We start from the raw sequence: 19,026 nt of genomic DNA on the forward strand, positions 1-19,026 counted from the left end.
TCCATGGCGAACACCACCGTTCTCTTCTGGAGCGCGAGAAGCGCACACACGTCGTCGAGATGCCGCCGAGATCTGCGTGAGCGACAGCGTGAGAGCAGCTACCAACCAGAGCCTTTGGGCGTATCGAACGCTGCGACGGGCCCCAGCCCGCAGGACGCCGGCCCCGGAGGAGAGGAGCATTCGCAAGGCAACCTTTTCCATTCAGAAATGCTAAAAAACACTATACCCTTACACAGAAATAGACTTAGACCACATTATATATGACACGGAAAACGTAGTAATATATTAGTATGATTAATTAATTATTAATTATTAAAAAATATAAAATAAATTAATATGATTTTTTAAAATAAATTTTCTATAGAAAATTTTTACAAAAAATACACCGATTAGCAGTTTGGAAAGCATGTTCGCAGAAACGAGAGAGGATAAGTTAAATAAGCGGGGCGGTGAATGTGGCCTTACTTAGATACTCCTTTACTTTTAGATTTACGTTTAATCATCTGTTTTATTAAAAATTTAGTGCAAATATATAAAATTATAAATCATAGTTAAAGTTATCTTAGTAATAAATAAAATCACAACAAATAATCAATAATTATATATTTTTAATAAATAAATAATTAAACGTAGATATATAAGTCAAAAACATCAATTAAAAAAGAAAGAAGTATTAGATACAATATTAGACCTGGTACAGAGATATCATCACTATTCTATTTTAAAACGGTACAGAGTATTTCTCTTTTCCATTGGAAAATCTGGAGAGACCAGGCGAAAAATCCATCGCTCGCCGCCGGGAATATCTCGAGAGAATATCCAAAACCAGCGACGGAATTAGACTGGATGACTGGACGGTCAGGATGGAGCCTCGTCGCTCCCACGTGACGGCTGCCGCCGCCATCTCGACCGTCCAATACCAGCAGCGGCCGTAGTAATATAAAAAAACGGGCGGATCCCGTCACTCGTTTGGATCTCAGCAAATCAGGCGGAGCCACCCGTACTCTTCTTAATTCAATAATTAATTATTAGCGAGGCGGAAGAAAGAAAAAAGCGCCTTTTCAACCCCATCGACGCATCCGGGCCGTCGGATCGACCCACCGTCACCACGTGTCGCCGATCTACCATCCGTCCGCTGGCAGCGCGACCATTTAGGTATTCGTGTGGGCCCCACACGTCGCCGTCGCGCTGCTTATTAATATCGCGCCGCCCGCATCGTCGTCGGCGTCGTGCTCCGCCTCCTCCTCCTCGCGCACTCCGCTCTCGGAAAAGCTTCGTCGTCTCGGTCGGTGGGCAGAAGCGCGAGGGCAAGCGAAGGTAAATGAACCCCCCCCACATCCACGCTCTGATCTGCCTGATCGATGGGCGGTGCGCCGTCGTTTGCGCGCGCGGTTTCCCTGCGCTGGGATCTGTTTTTGTTCGTGTGTCGCCGATCGATCGCTGGATCCGCTCCCGCAGATCTGTGATGCGTGGAATCCGATCAAATTTGCGAGGTTTATAGTGTTGCTTTGCTTAATGCTTGATCGGGCCAGGGCTGCTAATGATTAGTTTGAGTTTAATTATGAACTGCTGGAATTCCGTACTAGGTCTGACTCTGGTTCCGCGAATTTGCTGCACCTAACCTGTGGCTGGGCGTGCGTTGCTGTTGGTGGGATTTGGTAGGTTCACTAGTTGGCGATGGCGAGCTCTGGTTTCTCGTGGACGCTGCCGGACCACCCTAAGCTCCCCAAGGGGAAGACGGTGGCCGTCGTCGTGCTGGACGGATGGGGTGAGGCCAACGCCGACAAGTACAACTGCATCCATGTCGCCCAGACGCCCGTCATGGACTCGCTCAAGAATGTATGGTTTCGAGCCACCTTTATGCTTTGTCTTGAATAGCATAGGTGCAATTTATTTCTGTCTTTATGTTGTTACTGATTGTAAATTACCTCCCTTTTTTCCTGTGGATTAGGCGTCATGGCTGTAATTGTTTGATCATCACATCGTCAATGGGGGCATTTGTGATTAAGTTGTAGATTTAGCCTGTGCATCCATGTTGTGTTGGTTAGCTCTGTGCTATGAGTTTGAAACATTGCATCACTCTAGTTTCTGCATGATGGAATATGTTGCTATTGTTGCCTACTCTTAGCTCTGGAAATGTCAATATTGTACGGTCATCCTACTGCAACCAGTGAGAATTCATGTAATGCTTGTGACCCATTCTTAATTTTGATTGTTGACATGTGTGCACTCATTTTTTACATTTGTAATCCGTATGTGGCAGTTAACCTTCTTTTGTTTGCTAATGTGATGATAACATTCAGATGCTATATTGTATTTGTTTTTTTTATGTGTAATGTTTGTTCTTAACTTTATATCTTGTACATTAAAGGGTGCTCCTGAGAGGTGGAGACTAGTTAAGGCTCATGGAACAGCTGTTGGTCTCCCTAGTGATGATGACATGGGCAACAGTGAAGTGGGTCACAATGCTCTTGGTGCTGGTCGCATATATGCTCAGGGGTATGCTGAGTTTTGATTCATTTGGGAATTATAGCTTGAATCACTCTTGCATGTTTAATTGCAGAATGATCGCCATTGTTTGACCACCATACTAATTGAATTATTTGTTCTTTCAATCTCTAGTGCTAAGCTTGTGGATCTTGCTCTTGCCTCTGGGAAAATTTATGATGGAGAGGGGTTCAATTACATCAAAGAATGTTTTGATAAAGGTACTCTGCACCTTATTGGTTTGTTGAGTGATGGAGGTGTTCACTCCCGTCTTGATCAAGTGCAGGTTTGTTAAACTCTTGCCACTACGTCAGGAATGCATTCTTATATTGCTATATTGTTTATTTAATGCCAAAGTCTAAATTATTGTCTGTTATTGACTCTATTTTCAGTTGCTTCTGAAAGGTGCCAGCGAGAGGGGAGCAAAAAGAATTCGTGTTCACATTCTTACTGATGGACGTGATGTTTTGGATGGCAGCAGTGTTGGTTTTGTAGAGACACTAGAGAATGATCTTTCTCAGCTTCGTGAGAAGGGTATTGATGCACAGATTGCATCTGGTGGTGGAAGGATGTATGTTACCATGGACCGCTATGAGGTAAAATTTTCATTTTGTCAAGAGTTAACTATCAACTTTTGACATGTAATACTAATGACTATGTGACTTGATGTTTTTAAGTTGTTTGATTTTGCTATTCTGAATTTAATAATGTTCCATACCCTGCTTAAGTTGAAGTATTAATAATAAGCAGAATGACTGGGATGTGGTCAAACGTGGGTGGGATGCCCAGGTGCTTGGGGAAGCACCCTACAAATTCAAAAACGCAATTGAAGCCGTGAAAACGCTGAGAGCAGAGACCAAGACCAATGATCAGTATTTGCCCCCATTTGTGATAGTGGATGAGAGTGGCAAATCTGTTGGGCCTGTTGTAGATGGTGATGCAGTTGTGACTTTCAATTTCCGAGCGGATCGCATGGTTATGCTTGCCAAAGCACTAGAGTATGCAGACTTCGACAAATTTGATCGTGTTCGTGTACCAAAAATCCGGTATGCTGGAATGCTTCAGTATGATGGTGAGTTGAAGCTTCCGAGCCGTTACCTTGTTTCCCCACCAGAGATAGAGAGAACATCTGGTGAATACTTGGTAAAGAATGGTGTCCGCACCTTCGCTTGCAGGCAAGTATCTGCTTTTCCATTCTCGTTCTTTTGATATTCAGGGTTCATTCATCACTACTGAAAATATTGACGGGTGATCTTAGTGATGGGTAGTCCATTGGATATTGCCCATATTTTTGTACTGTGTTTTCCATCTTTATTGGTCTCCTAAACAGGGATAGGTCTTTTTTTTTTCCTTGAAAGAGCATGTGATGCACACTCTGGAGGGGAGTGTTATTTGATTTCATATACTTGAATCGAATGTTACGGAGTGTTTACCTGATATTTTGGTACTAACTTCATCAATGATATATTTTCTTTAATTAATATAGGCTTGGGGACAGGAGAGCTCAAATAATTACCTCCAATTGTTATCACCTCATCTATTAGGCCTATTTCGGTCCATAGTTGTTGAGTTTATTGTTGTATTATGTACTTCTAAAACAACACTGCGTCGATGCCTTTGTATATATGCTGTAACTTGTTTTTTTTTCTTTACAGTGAGACAGTGAAGTTTGGCCATGTCACATTTTTCTGGAATGGAAACCGCTCTGGTTACTTTGATGAAACTAAGGAAGAGTATGTTGAAATTCCTAGTGACAGTGGAATCACATTTAACGTTAAACCCAACATGAAGGCACTTGAAATTGCAGAGAAAGCCAGGGATGCCATTCTTAGTGGAAAGTTTGACCAGGTAAATAATTGTTTCCTCAGATGACTGTTTGCCTATATAACATGTTGCTTAAAACATTATTCTTGTAGGTACGTGTCAACCTACCGAATGGTGACATGGTAGGTCACACTGGTGATATCGAAGCAACTGTAGTTGCTTGCAAGGCAGCTGACGAGGCCGTTAAGGTGAGAACAAACAAGAAAAAACTAAGTTATGTAAATGCCGCCGTTTCCTCGCATTCTCATTTAGTGTATCACTCGCCTTCTGGAACAGATTATTTTGGATGCAATTGAACAAGTAGGTGGTATTTATCTTGTCACTGCTGATCATGGAAATGCTGAGGATATGGTGAAAAGAAACAAATCTGGCCAGCCACTTCTCGACAAGAACGGGGCAATCCAGATTCTTACCTCACACACACTTCAGCCGGTATGTGCAAATGTTGTGTGTTTTATGTTATGTGTATTTTAACTGCGATGCATCCCTGTGATGTTGTGTCTCACATATTCTCCCTATAAAACCAAGTTCCTATAAAACCAAGTTGAGTGTGTTTTGTTTATTTTTTGGTTCGCAATCTTCTATGTAAAATTTGTAGGTCCCGGTTGCTATTGGAGGTCCCGGTCTTCACCCTGGTGTGAGATTCCGGTCTGATATTCAGGCCCCTGGGCTAGCCAATGTCGCTGCAACCGTAATGAACTTCCATGGATACGAGGCTCCTGCTGACTACGAAACCACCCTCATTGAAGTTGTGGACAACTAAAATAGTAAAATCGTGGTGGTGAAATTTTGTTCCTATAGTTTTGAGATGATCGAGAGTGATCATATCATTGAATAAATATATGTTGGCCAGTGCGCTGCTCACAAACTCATTTTATTGGGGAAAGTGTACTAGATACTCTGTAACTTGACATTGTTACGCAGGCTGGCCTGACGTTTTTTCTTCAGCTATATGCGAGACGTCAAACATCCATCTCAAAGAGAATCCTAATATTTTGTTATCAAAAACTTGTATTGAATATAAAAGTTACATACTCATCTAACATAAATCTAAAAATGAGTAACCTGTATTAGAAACCATACTTTTACTCCAAATTTAAAATACAATTAAGGTAATTTTAGGTATGAGTAAATATTAGAAAAATATTTGGTAACCTGTTCAAAATATATCTTCTAATCTAATTCTCAAAATTTGGTTTTAGATATAGATATTAATTTTAGATATCTTTTAGAGATGCTCTTACCCAGTATTGAAAGTTTGGACCGTGTGAAATCACGTCATAGTGCGTGCAAATTTGTTTTCGTTCGCCCTTTGCTCCAGATAAGCAGTGTCAACTTTGTTGCATAAGCCGGAGATGAATCATGTGGTGACCTTTCGTTGGCTGTACCATGCATCATTATTTTACCACAGCAGTGTAAGAATGAATAGATGATGCACGCTTAACCGCTTGATCGTCGGACGACAAAAGGACATCTCCGATGTACACTATTTTCCAGACAACAGAGATGATATATATATATATATATATATATATATATATATATATATATATATATATATATATATATAAAAGATGATACACGCTTAACCGCTTAATCATCAGACCACAAAAGGACATCTGCAATGAGAATGAGATATCTATAACTCGGGGGTAAAGATGGCACGCTGATAGTGACAAACCTTCCAAAATGATACACATGGTAAGAAAACATTGCAGCTAACATCCAATCAGCTCAGGTTAACAGATGATGAACTTATCGGTTGTAGCAGCATCTCCCCGAGTATGGCACGGTGGTCAGAATTGTGTTGCCCATAGGAAGCTGGAGTTACTAATTTGACCATACATGGACAAGGCCTTGTCGGTTGCCGGTGTAAATCTCCTCACGCTCTTCATCGTAGTACAGAGCTGTAATATCCCCCAGTGCCTCTGATGGTGTACTCTGGAATCTTGAAACCCTTTGCTTGCTAAGGTTCCCTGCCTTTATTTTGGCCAAGCATTTTCCAGTTAATATCTCACTGATATTTATGGAACAAGCTGCAAACGAAGTGAAAAAATAACGTTATGTAGGGATCAATAGATGCATCAGCCTCGGTTATCTATCACAACACGTTTAAAAGGACATTTTGCATAAAACTAATCAAAACAAATATATAATAAGTGGATCAGTATGTCAACCTGCATTTTGAGGCATCTTATTGACCTTCAAAATTGATTTATATCAGACAAAGGGGATGCAATAACAAATGGCAACAATCAAAACCCAGCCAAATGCAAGAGGCAGTAAATTTATTACTTTGCTACTAAATAAATACATGAGACGTACAGGCCGAAGCATCAGAAAGTTTGATTCTTACCATTTTCTTCTGAAGAAGGATCATTTGGGTCAGCCTTGCAGTAAGAAATAATGAGATCTTGGTTGCTCGTGATGTAAATACTGTTGGTATTGCAATCAGGGTGCCACAACATATGATCCTCAAATGATGTGACCAATTCACCACGGAAATTCCAAACTGATACTGATCTACTACGGAAGGTTAGGAACAGCTGCATCTCATACAGAAAGATAAAAGCAGACGGAGTCACAAATTCACTTCTGCTTACTTCAATTGATTGGAAGTTTCTTACCTGCAGCATTTCACAAAAATTAACTACATAAAAGAAGATGATTTTTTTCCTTTGTTCATTGTCATCCATAATCTATGCAAAAATACTTACATCAAGAATTTGAAGGTTCTCTCCTTCCTGCTTGATGAGAAGTTTTTCATTGAATTGCTCAATGAAATCAACCTTTTTATTGCGATGAAGAAGGTGTTTGAATGACTTCAAGCGTTTACCATCTTCAATAGAAAGAATGTCAAGGGGGATGCAGCCCTTTTTTCTTGAGTATATCAATAGCATTATGCCAGGGCTGTTCGAAGGTATAAACAAAAGGAATATAGTTGGAAGATAGAAAATGAAATTCACTACCACAAATGGCCCATAAGAAAATTTCAATCAATATAAGCATACTTCTCTTGATAAAAAGCAATAAATTTATCATATGTAGGAAGTCACCAAGAATAAACCCATTATAACTTAATCGGTAACAGTGTTTTTATGCCCCCCCCCAAAAAAAAAACTAAACTACATAAATGGTAAATCAATGGTCAAATGATCGAATCAGGCCAAAAGGTTTGTTTTGAAAGCGCTATTTAGCCTTTGCTCTCCTGAGTGCTGACCATTGACCAAATTTATAAGAAGTCAGGGGCATAGCATTTTTTTTAAAAAAAAAACTCTTCCAAAAGAATATACAAAACATAACACCGCAAGTTAGCATGGCTACATGGTGTTTAGATCACATTCTGCTAGTACTGCTACAGAACCCCATAAAGGCAAGAAAACTTTAGCCTGTGGTACAAATGTGAAAATCAATCATGATTAGCAAGAAAGAAAGATTCACTTACCTGATCTTGATTTCTTGAACATTCTTATCGGATATAGTATACAGCAAAGTGTAGTTTTTCAAGTCAAACACCTTATAGGTACTATTTGGAATGAGAAAGCAATCTGTCATAATTCGAATGAGGACAAATTTCTTGCCTTTAAAGAAATTAGAGTTAAGAGTACCTGTCTTGTGCAGAGTAAGTCAGCACCTTCCCATTTACATCATCAAATTCCACAAAACCTGGCCATTTCAATGACTCTGACTCAAAAAGAGGGAAACCAGCATCCGGTTTCCCCCGTCGTATATACCTTAAAAGACAAAGAACAAAAAAACCATATAAACAATTTGACATAGCTGAGTACTACAGTAGCAGCAACACAGAAAGCCAAGCTCACTCTATTCGAGTTGTCCTGCATCTTAAGGCACTGAAGTTTTCAGAACCATAGACTGATACAGTAATTAGTGAGTCGTTGTTCTTGTTATAAAACAAACTGCGAATCACTTCATCTGGTCGTCCATTCAGAAAGCAAATCCGCTGGTTTGACACTACAATGAAAAGCATATCAGAACGGTAATTTGCAATATCAGGATCAGTATGTGACCAATCATTATCAACAGTTGTACCTCTGCTGAATGCAGCACAGACTCCTGACTGTGATAAAGCAAAGATAATGTCACTTGCTCCAACTATCTCAATAATCTCAGACCTTTTCGTCAAGTAAGGTAGCAGCGCACCCATCTCCTTGGGATCGTGAGTATCATATTCTTCCTGATTGCAAATGAAACGAATTTAAAAGTGTGTTATTGATAATATTAAGAGGAACAGGTTGTGCTACTAAGAAGTTAGACACAAAAATTTGGTATGAGGGGCTATTCCATAATATGAGGTGAACTGAGGTTTCAATATTTTCCAGCTGAGTTATGCTATAAAGAGTTATCAGACGTATCTCCCAGTGCATATTAATAAAAGTAAATAAAGATTGAAGAAAGTAACTACATTTCGAAAATACAGAACCGAACACACTTTTCCCCTGGTCCTATCCTCGTCATACTGACAATACATACAACTGTACTAAACGTGGAGTGACAAATGTCACATGTTTGGAGTGTCATGTTTGCAAATCTCCCACTAAACCACACACTCCAGCATCCCTAGTAATTCAACCAAAGTAAAGCCAATGGAGAAACTCTCCACAAACAGCCAAATCCATCACCATCATTAGGAAATAATGATGCCTCCTGAAATTGTTTTTTTTACCAAAGGCTCTCAGGCTCCCAACTCTTCGCTCGATCCCCACAATTCGCATCCAAATATAATATTTTAACAATTCTCTTCTCGCTAAACCCTAACCTACCGACCCATTCCAAGCGGGAGCACCGCGGGCGGTCTCGTCTCTACCCCTCAACCAAACGACCGACGCCATCGATCCACAGCCGCAATGCTGGAGAGCGGAGACAGGGGGAGCCGGGTGGCGGGGTGCTCGAGGCTGACCTGGAGCTGGATGTTGCGGAACCGCTCCCGCGTGGTGCTCGCGGAGAACGCGCGGCAGGGAAGCGCCGAGATCTCCCGCCGCTGCAGCTTCCGCGCGCTGTTCGCCGTCGCCTCGGTCCTCGGCCGCTTCCGCGCGAGCACCCTCCGCACGCAGGACGGGCGAGGGTTCGCGGAGACCCGCCTCCCCTCCATCCCCCCCCCCCCACCCTCGTCCGCCGACGAGCTGCCCCCGCGTCACCACGGTTCAGACGCCGACGGGCATCTCGCCGGAGCTGGCTCCTGGAAATCGATGGGGGTTAGGGTTCGAGGTCGAGGCCTCGAGCTTGGCCTGGCCTCCGCTACTGGCTGCGATCGTACTTCGTGGGTGGGCCACGTCTTAATACCGAAAAAATACAAGGGCCTAAATGAATAAACTGCCTTGGCCGATGGCGCCGGCTCGCCGCTTCCTCTTCGTAATCAGGGCCGCGCGATGTCCATCCGACGGTGGAGGAAGCTCTTTCACGCGGCGCGATAAATTGAACGTAGTGCAAGGTCTTATTCGCAAAATTTATGGCGTGCCTCGATCTGAACCGCACAGCACTGATCCAACGGACATCATTACAACTGCGCATCGGAGCTCCTTACAACTCTCCGGTTTACATACTTACCTCCGTCCAAATTCCGATGGACACATCCAACTCGTAAATTTGAAATAGAATATTACATTTATAATAGATTAAGCTGGCTATAAGACTTCTAATAGGTTTTTATAGCACACTCATAAAGTAGTTAGTTTTTTATCATTAATACATGATTCATTTGTCTCTCTAATGAAATTTCTTAGTTTGCTCGAGCTGGTTATAAGATGACAGCCTGTTTATGCTCTCTCTCCTTCAATCTCTTTTCTATCTTAGTATTTAGCCGGTTTATATCCTACATTATGCTCTTATAGGACAGAAGGAGTAAGCTGATTAGCCTTGTTCGAGGACTTCCAAGGTTGTGTTGGGGTTAGGATTGGGATTCTTCCTTTTGTTGTTGTTCTTCTGAAAGAGGGCCGTGGGGACTTATCTTTGCTATATGCTGAAATTGCTGATCCACTAGGTTTAGACCCTTTTTTGAATCACTCTAATTTTTTTAGTCCACGTCACATCGAATGTTTGATATTAATTAGAAGTATTAAATTAAATGTAGACTATTAATAAAACTCACCCATACTCTAGACTATTTCGCGAGACGAATCTATTGAGCCTCACATTTGCTAATCATGGATTAATTAGGCTTAAAAATTTATCTAATAAAATAGTTTTTATTTATACAATTAGTTTTGTTATCAGTCTATATTTAATACTCCTAATTAACGTCCAAATATCCAATGTGATAAGGGATTAAAAAAATCTCTAGATCCAAACAGCCACTTATAGATTATAAAAACTTTTGAGATCCATAGTCTGTTTACTCCATGTAACATCCACATTTTTACCCAACCTTTTCTTATTTTTTTGGATATTTTTATAGCCTTGTAAGTCGAAACATCACAAGTAACTATGCTTCCTCGGTAGCCATTGAAGTCCTAATGCTTCCTCGGTAGCCATTGAAGTCCTAATTGCGTTTAGAAAACATAAATGGACTTATTGCCATTTGGATATAAATGGGCCAACACGATCCAAACTACTCACATGGATGCCTAACTGATTGCTGGGCTGGAGGACCGTAACTGGGCTTGGAGCCGCTTGCCGGTTTGCACAAGGGATCGTTGTAGAATTTTTTGAATTTTGAATTTTATTTATTAAATATTTTACAAATTTAATTTTGCATTTTAAAAAATCACAAAACTAATCTCTTGCCGCCCTCTAGGAGGATGGAAAGGTGACATGGCAAACGGCCGCTCGGTCGCGAGGGACGGCCGGCAATGGTGACACGGTGAACTTTTCATTTAGGTCCTTTCCGCCCTTACAGAGGGCGGCAAGGGACAAACTGCAAAAGTGTCGCACACGTTCGGAATTTTTCAAATGAATCGGGAATTTTTGGATTGAACCGTGGTTTGATGCATATATGTATAACATATGTAATTAATTAGTCACAAATGCTTTAGTTGCTCAGTGGTTGCTATCCTGCTCTTCTACCTAGGAGACTGGTAGTTGTGATTAAATAAGTACATATATTATCAAACCGCGGTTCAATTGGAAAGAAAATTTCCCGGGCGCACGCGACATTTTTGCAGTTTGCCCCTTCCCACCCTCTGTAAGGGCGGAAAGGACCAAAATGAAAAAGTCGTCGTGCCGCCGTTACCAGCCGTCCCTCGCGGCCGAGCGGCCGTTTGCCACGTCACCTTTCCGCCCTCCTAGAGGACGGGAGGAGGTTAGTTTTGTAATTTTTTAAAATGCAAAATTAAATTTGTAAAATATTTAATAAATAAAATTAAAAATTCAAAAAAAGTCGATCGTGGTATTCTGCAAAAGTTCAGTTAGCTTCATCATTGCTACTATTACAGTTCCCGTGACTTAACCACCCGATTTACGTACGATCCAATTGATCAACGGTTGCAGTGTCACTCATTTAATCCTATTTGCCTAATCAATGGTTAGAATGTTTCAGTCGTATATAGGTAGTACAGTTGGGTCGTACGTATAGTGGGACTGAGAGGGAGAGACAATTCTTAAGTTGTTTGCATCAACAATTGACCATCAGAAGTTCAGAAAACAAAACTATTGCCCATCCGAAGAAAATCTTACTAGTAACTAGTTAACCAACCAAGATGGCAGCAGAATGCATGTTTGCCACTGTTGGCCATCTGGACTAGTCAGCAGTATATATCTTTTTTTTCGGAACAAATTAACACAGCCTAAGTTTACAGCTTTACCTAGCCCGGTTCAGTGTTGACAGTCTTCATCTGGCCCGGTTTTAACTTGTAAAGAGCTTTGGGTACATGTACTGTTTCTGGGGGGATTCGAACATTCGGTAAAAGTTCCACGGCATGCTGTGACCTGTGACTTTGTGAGACAGCGATGGCATTTTAGCACGGACAAACAATGCAGCCACGCAGAGCTTAGTTGTAAGTTATATTATTATGGCATAATGCAGATTTTGTAGTGCAATGAACTATTCTAACGCTCAGAACACTGTGTTGGCGAAGGTGAAATGTTGCGATCAAATCTGTACTTATATTCTCTAAAAGAACGTAACGATGGTAGCGGTTTCTGTTTATACCTACATGCCAAAATTAAAATTTTTAACCTTAATTTTGAAATTGATTTTAGGGTTTTTATATTGTAGTTTATTTTCTAGCATTTGTTTTTATATCAAACATATATAAATTTTTTATTTATAAATTATTTTCGTTTATAAATATGTCGTTTGATTTTTTCGCCGATTCTATTATATCGATTTTTTTTATCGATTGTTCTTATGTGCTTTTCACCGACTACCCCTCCAGTCCTCCACGCGCTTTAATATACAAGATAGTATGCAGATGCAGGTATATGATTCTATCTTATTTGGCTTCTAAAATATAAATTTATTATGCAAAGACATCTACATAGATAAAATTAGGATAAAAACCTCACAATTAATCCGTTTCAAACAATATTAAGACATGTACAATTTATTTTGACTGATAACAAGATATTTAGCTAGTTTCCTACATGATTCTTTAAAATTTCTACTCCTATTTCATCTGATAAGTCGTTTTGACTATGTCAAAATCAAACACTTTTAGTTTGATCAAATCTAATGACAAACAACCAAGTGCATATCATCAAATTAGTTTCATTAAATACATACTTTGAATACATTTTTGTATTTGTCTTGCGTTAAAAATGTTAGCACCTCTCTCTCAAAAAAATCTGTTTGATTTTGATCAAAGCAAAAAAAAAGGTGGAGTATAAAATTACTACTACATTTGTTCTGATATAAGACTTTGTCCAGATTCATATGAATGTCAATAAATTTAAACATATATACAAATGATATATCTTAATTAATAGATGAATTTAGTCATAGCAAAAATGTTTTACATTTGCATTTTGAAACGGGGGAAACAGAGGAACTATGTTAGGAAAAAGCCAAACTTAGAGAATCCCAGCAATCAGCTATCACATCATTCATTCTGAAAATAAAGGATGGAGAATAAAAACTGAGCTCCAACAGAGTATTAATCTAATCTTTTATTTTTGGATGTCATCCATATTAGAAGATAGAAAATCCATATTTAGATGTTTAGCAGCTCATCTAAATTTACTAATTCATATCTTTATTTGGATGATCATCTAAAACAGTTTTATCTTTCATATCTCTTTGTACTCCAGCATATTATCTATATATGACATCCTCCATATCTCTTTAGAGAATGGAGAGAGAACATTTAAATATGACTTTTCTCTCCTAATATAAATGATATCTAAAAATAGAAGATTAGATTAATGTTCAGCTGCAGCTTAACTTTTACTTTGTATTCTCTATTTTCAGAATGAATGAAGGGTTAGTTGGTGTGCTGGGATGCTCTTAATCACCGGGCAACTGGCAATCCTCCATCTCGCCGTAATCAAGACTGAGACAGCGTGAAAGTTCCCAAGCAAGCATTTTCTTAGAAAGGCCATAGAGACTAAATGCCCCTTGGACGTCTCAAGTGGCAGAATAGAAGCTGCCATACCGATGATGTCCCAATTTATGTGTAGTATGTATATATATTTGTCAGAAGAGTGATATATATATATATAGAGAGAAGTTGAGTAATTATAAATTTATCAGTCTAGAATAAAAAGGATATGTTTAATTATGATTGAAATTAAAAACTTGGGCATTAAGTTGGACGCAAAGTGCAGTTTAATTAATCAAAGTTTTTTTTTCACTTTCTGGTGAGCAGGTGAGGTGTGAAAAGTTAGCTGCAGGATTAGGACGCTACCAGGCACGGCATGCGCGTGCATCGGACAGACAGGAGCCGGCGCGGGTTAGCTGCGGGCCTGCGCGTGATTGTTAGTTAGTCAAGGCGAGGAAACTAGACGCAGAACTCGATCGGTAGAGTTAGCTTTGAGCAGGTACAAATAGTAGGCTATAAGCCAGCTACAAGCATATTTTAAAGAGATAAAAGATAAGAGAGAATAGAGATGGACTACTTGTAGCTAATTATACACGGACTTCAAGACAAAATGTGTATATGACATGTGGGACAATGCATTGATGTTTTGTAAGTAACTATTGTATGAATTGACTATTAGATTGACTATAGATGAATTAGAGCCAGTAGTTGGCTATACTATTGAACTTGCTCTAAGAGCAAGTATAATAGCATGCTATAAGCTGGCTATATGCTTATGTGGAGGAGAGAGAGTGTAAGCAGGCTGTTAGCTTATAGCCAGCTTGGGCACAGGAACCAAGAAACTCTGTGAGAGTGACATGTGTGTCCTGCATTAATGATGAAGAGCTAACTAGTATATGTGTAGGGTAAAAGAAAACTATAAGAAACCTTATAGCCAGCTTGTTGGCTATATTATTAGCCTTGCTCTGAGCAAGTATAATAGTAGACTATAAGTTGGCTATAAGTTGATGTGGAGGAAAGAGTTAATGAAAAAAGAGTGGGATTGGCTCTTATGCAAGAGCCAGCCATACACCAACTCTAAAAAAATGCATTAAATGCAAAGAAAGAGAAAGAGATAAGAGAAAAAAAATATAGCAAACCTTATAGCCAATCTATTATATGTGTTGACTATTATATAAGCTTATATATAGTAAGTTGACTTTACTATTAAACTCGCTCTAAGAGCAAGTTCAATACTAGAGCCAACTATTACTCCAATTTATTTGTAGTTAATCTAATAGTCAATTTATATAATAGTTACCTATAAAACATCAATACATGGTCCTACATGTCATACATATATTTTGTCTTGGAGTCCATGTGCAGCTGGCTATAAATTAGTAGTTCATCTCCATTTTTTCATCTAAAATTTTTTTCTATTATCTTTTTAAAATATGCTTATAGCTGGCTTATAGCTTATAGGCCTGCTCTAACCAAACCGGCCCTGACGCCCACCTGTGACTTTGATCTCCCTTTTGATAATCAACATAAGGAGAAGATAACCTTTTTTAATTAGGTCGAGTCGAGGTGCTGCTGATTTGGGTGACTAGCTGTCCGTCTTCGCGAAGCCTGTGAGTACTGTGCCGGACTTTTTGTCGTTCATGTTATGAACTTGGCATGCATTCATGCATGCTGATGGTTTGATGAATGTGCAAGTGTATACGTAGATGAGACTGGTAACAACAGTGCTAAGTAAGACATGGTTTTCATGATCATGCAACAAAAGAAAACGATATTGGTTTTCATTGGTGTAGCATGAATCATGCATGGTGGCAAGGCATAATAAATTTACCTAGTAAAATAAAACAATATCACCCTCGTATTTTTCTTTATGCTTACGATTATAAGCCAAAATTTAAATATTCAGCATTAATTTGGAGTTAATTTTAGGTTTTTTCTTCATACTTTATTATTATCTTTAGTTTTTAGATCGCTAAGAACATGTATATAAAAAGTTTTATTCATAATTTTCTTAGTTACCAAATATGTCATTTCACTTGTTTGTGAAATAAAGATAATTAAGTGTGTGTATCTATATAAATATATATATATATATATATATAAGTATATATCTATATGCGCACATATAGTGACCGGCCCTCGAAGCAGCCGAAGGTGAACCATTCCTTTCCGGGGGGCGTCGTAGCGGCGACGGCGACGGCGACGTCTTGGACGTTTTTGCGTTTGTCCAGCCACCGACCGACCTGTGTCGAGCAGCGGCTGGGGAGCTGATGACTGTTCGCGCTTCCCGTCCAGCAGGGATACTATGCAGCGTTACACGTGTGCTACCTGCTGAATTGATTAACCGGTACCACTTATTATGCCATGACAAGTGTTTCTTCCACAGCGGAGACGAGCAGAGGAGGGACTACAGCACTAACGGTTGGACGAAACGTAGCTTTGGTTAGGGTCCGATCGTTTCACTTAAGTGAAAGAATAAGCTGCCTTATTAGTAAAAGAAATTTGCATGTAAAATTTTTATATATGTATTTATATCAATTTAAAAGTAAATATATTAAAACAAACTATAAAAACAGAAAAATCAACTTTAATATTGAAAACTAAATTTTAAATGTTGGTGTATAAGCATAAGCAGACGGCGGCGTATCCATGATTTTTATTTTTGTTGGTCTAACTTACATATTTTTTAATTGTCATAAATATAAAATAATATATATATATTACAAATATAACATTGGTTTATTTTGTATATGTTAATAAATATTATTTTCTCTTATTTTTATTATTTTATATACATGCACTTAAGCTCAGATTTTTTGGTGGTTCCAACACCACCCTCTATATCCACGTATGCAAACATAAGCAAAAATGATGAGAGTCCAAGTTTCTTACGGTGAAACCAACACATCCGGGTTTAAGATTTATGCAATATAACCATCGGTAATGAAAACGCTGTGGTGACTTTGATAATCTTAAAATATACTGATTCAATTTTCCTAGGTGCCTACATAAGCAGAAAAAAACTGCTTACATGCACATATATAGAAGACAATATCATGGCTTAAGCATGATCAACATAGCTAGCTAGGCGTACGGCGTGTCCATGTTTTGACGTCACGGGATGAAAATTAGGCTATCTGCTTTTCTCGTTATTTGATGATCGATTATCGCGGTATGTAGTCTTATAGCGTGTTTAGCGCCAGAAGAATTCTATGTAAATATAAAAATTTCCTCGACTAATATTCCTAACTCAAAATTTTAACTTAATTTCATTAACTAATTCAATTATTTATATCTCTAAATAATTATCTTCAAGTATAATCCCAGAAAAAAAGAAAAATCTTACGAGAAAAGGACAAGGCCTTAATAATTTTTGCTGTCATTTAATCTCCATCAACCGTCTCGATCGTACTGGGGAATCTGGTTTAATTCCCCCATCGGTTCCCATTTAGGATGGCTCAGTCACATAGAAAGGAAATGTGTGGTGACTGCAGCTGGATTATTGAGACAGAGACGCCTAATGCATCTCATTCAGTGAATTAATTCGGCAGGAAGAGAACTCGATGGGCGTTTCCTGGATGCATGAAAGCGACCGAGGCAAGCTCACAATCCAGAAGGGATTTGGATCCTATGCAACCTACAGTGTGACAGCAAATTTATGTAGTCACACTACAGTTGTTTGATCCCAATCCAATTGTCCAAAAACTTCACGGCACTGTTTATACGAAAAAACAATACATTCAATATTCAATGTAGCAGAGGTGATGTTAGCATCATATTGTAGCCTTTCGTTGAAAAAATAAATGGTTAAGATTACGTGCAGTCCCCTAACATGCGGTCGTCGTTACGACTACACCGGATCTCAGTTCAACCAGAAGCCTCTCCTCAATTCCTCGTTTCCGTCCAGGGGCGCTTCCGAAGCCACGAAGAGAAAGAATGGCAGTACGGTGGCGCGGGAGCATCCAACGAAGCTTCCGTTTCGGTTCTGTGATTTGGATCGAATAACTAAAAGTCTAAAAGGAGAGTCTCGTCTGAAAATGTATTACGATTTAGCTGGAGTGTTTTCCCTTTGCATTTCTTGGGTTTCATGGTAATCCTTTTGCCCCTTTGATCGGGTAAATGCATGTTGTCTACTGGTGTTTTTGATTTATTTTTTTTATTTAACGACGTTGATTTTTGGTTCTATGTTCAATTATAAGTCTTGCATAAAAAATTATATAACTATTTAAAATTATAAGTTATGCTTAAAGTTCACGTTCCATATTATAAGATGTCCTGCTCATCCCTAAATTTATATAAATACTAATAAGTATACAGATATATAAAACATATTAATTGATCCATTAATAAATTTAGATAGAGAAAAAACATTTTATAATATGAAATAGTTATAATATGAAATAGAGAGAGCATTTGACATTATTGACAAATATGAAATTTAAACCCTAGTAGATGTGTATATATTTTTGTCCCTCATGATCAATGGCAGAGCATCTGTAACAGGGACAGAACTATGGTTTGATCACTAACACATGTGGAACTGCAATGGAGTAATGTAAGTATTAGTATTAGCCCTGGATAATTTTAGGGGCTGAGCCCTAGCTTAGGTCTAGCTTCACAATTCCATTAAATTTTATGAAAAATACTAGTCTATGAAAATATTTAAGGTCGTGTTGGATCAGTCCCAGGCTTGAGGATTTTCTATATCCGCTCTTTATAGTTTTTTTTAAGGAAGGAGGAAGTAGCGTTGCCAATTATATTAACCAGAGAAGAAAGAAAGTTTAAACAACATATCCCCGACAGGAGCCAAAGAGGGTTAGGAAATAGTTATGGCTGAATATTCCGTTATTTCTCTCTAGCCAGATAGACCACGTTGTGCAGACAATTAAGCCATCAAGACCTTTTCGTTGTTCCTTTATCCCCAAGATGTGGCAATCCTTCCACCATTGCAGGTAATCTCCCTCTAATTGGGATGACATAGAAGGTTTTGTTGCAGGCGGGAAAAGATTTGGGTGCCAAATCTGCCTAGCGAAGGTGTAGTCTAAGATGAGGTAGGATGAGGTGGTAGGTGGTTTTGTTGTGAACTCCATGGAGGGAACATATAGAGTTATTGGGCCAGTTTCTAAGTTGTAGTTTGTCAAATGTTAAAATATTTACGTTAGCCATTAGCCAATTGAAAATTTTACATTTTCCTTCGGCTTTGCCCTTTTATAGAATAACCATATGTAATACTTAGTTACATATGGCCAGATGTAACTATGCTTTACTGTGGTTGGTGCCTTCA

At 39.0% G+C, this 19,026-nt stretch overlaps 2 protein-coding genes across 3 annotated transcripts; one reads left to right on the forward strand and one right to left on the reverse strand.

Moving 5' to 3' along the window:
- The first annotated feature begins 1,213 nt into the window (after nucleotides 1-1,213).
- LOC102703531 (2,3-bisphosphoglycerate-independent phosphoglycerate mutase) lies at nucleotides 1,214-5,291 on the forward strand. The gene is made up of 10 exons (XM_006644841.3): nucleotides 1,214-1,317; nucleotides 1,663-1,839; nucleotides 2,372-2,499; nucleotides 2,623-2,773; nucleotides 2,880-3,083; nucleotides 3,238-3,662; nucleotides 4,143-4,335; nucleotides 4,404-4,499; nucleotides 4,588-4,743; nucleotides 4,910-5,291. The coding sequence occupies exons 2-10, from the start codon at nucleotides 1,678-1,680 to the stop codon at nucleotides 5,072-5,074; spliced, it is 1,680 nt and encodes a 559-aa protein (XP_006644904.1). The 5' UTR covers nucleotides 1,214-1,317; nucleotides 1,663-1,677; the 3' UTR covers nucleotides 5,075-5,291.
- Nucleotides 5,292-5,931: 640 nt separating this feature from the next.
- Nucleotides 5,932-9,547, reverse strand: LOC102699464. 2 transcript variants are annotated; one of them, XM_015832713.2, is made up of 8 exons: nucleotides 9,230-9,547; nucleotides 8,362-8,506; nucleotides 8,133-8,283; nucleotides 7,920-8,045; nucleotides 7,757-7,837; nucleotides 7,029-7,221; nucleotides 6,668-6,938; nucleotides 5,932-6,347 (listed from the first exon to the last, which is right to left on the reverse strand). In XM_015832713.2, the coding sequence occupies exons 1-8, from the start codon at nucleotides 9,419-9,421 to the stop codon at nucleotides 6,142-6,144; spliced, it is 1,365 nt and encodes a 454-aa protein (XP_015688199.2). In that variant the 5' UTR covers nucleotides 9,422-9,547; the 3' UTR covers nucleotides 5,932-6,141. The 2 variants fall into 2 exon arrangements, with proteins under 2 accessions (XP_015688199.2, XP_040384789.1); XM_040528855.1 differs by lacking the exon at nucleotides 7,757-7,837.
- Nucleotides 9,548-19,026: the final 9,479 nt, after the last annotated feature.

This window comes from Oryza brachyantha, chromosome 1 (assembly GCF_000231095.2).
Source record: "Oryza brachyantha chromosome 1, ObraRS2, whole genome shotgun sequence".
Taxonomy (NCBI): Eukaryota; Viridiplantae; Streptophyta; class Magnoliopsida; order Poales; family Poaceae; genus Oryza; species Oryza brachyantha.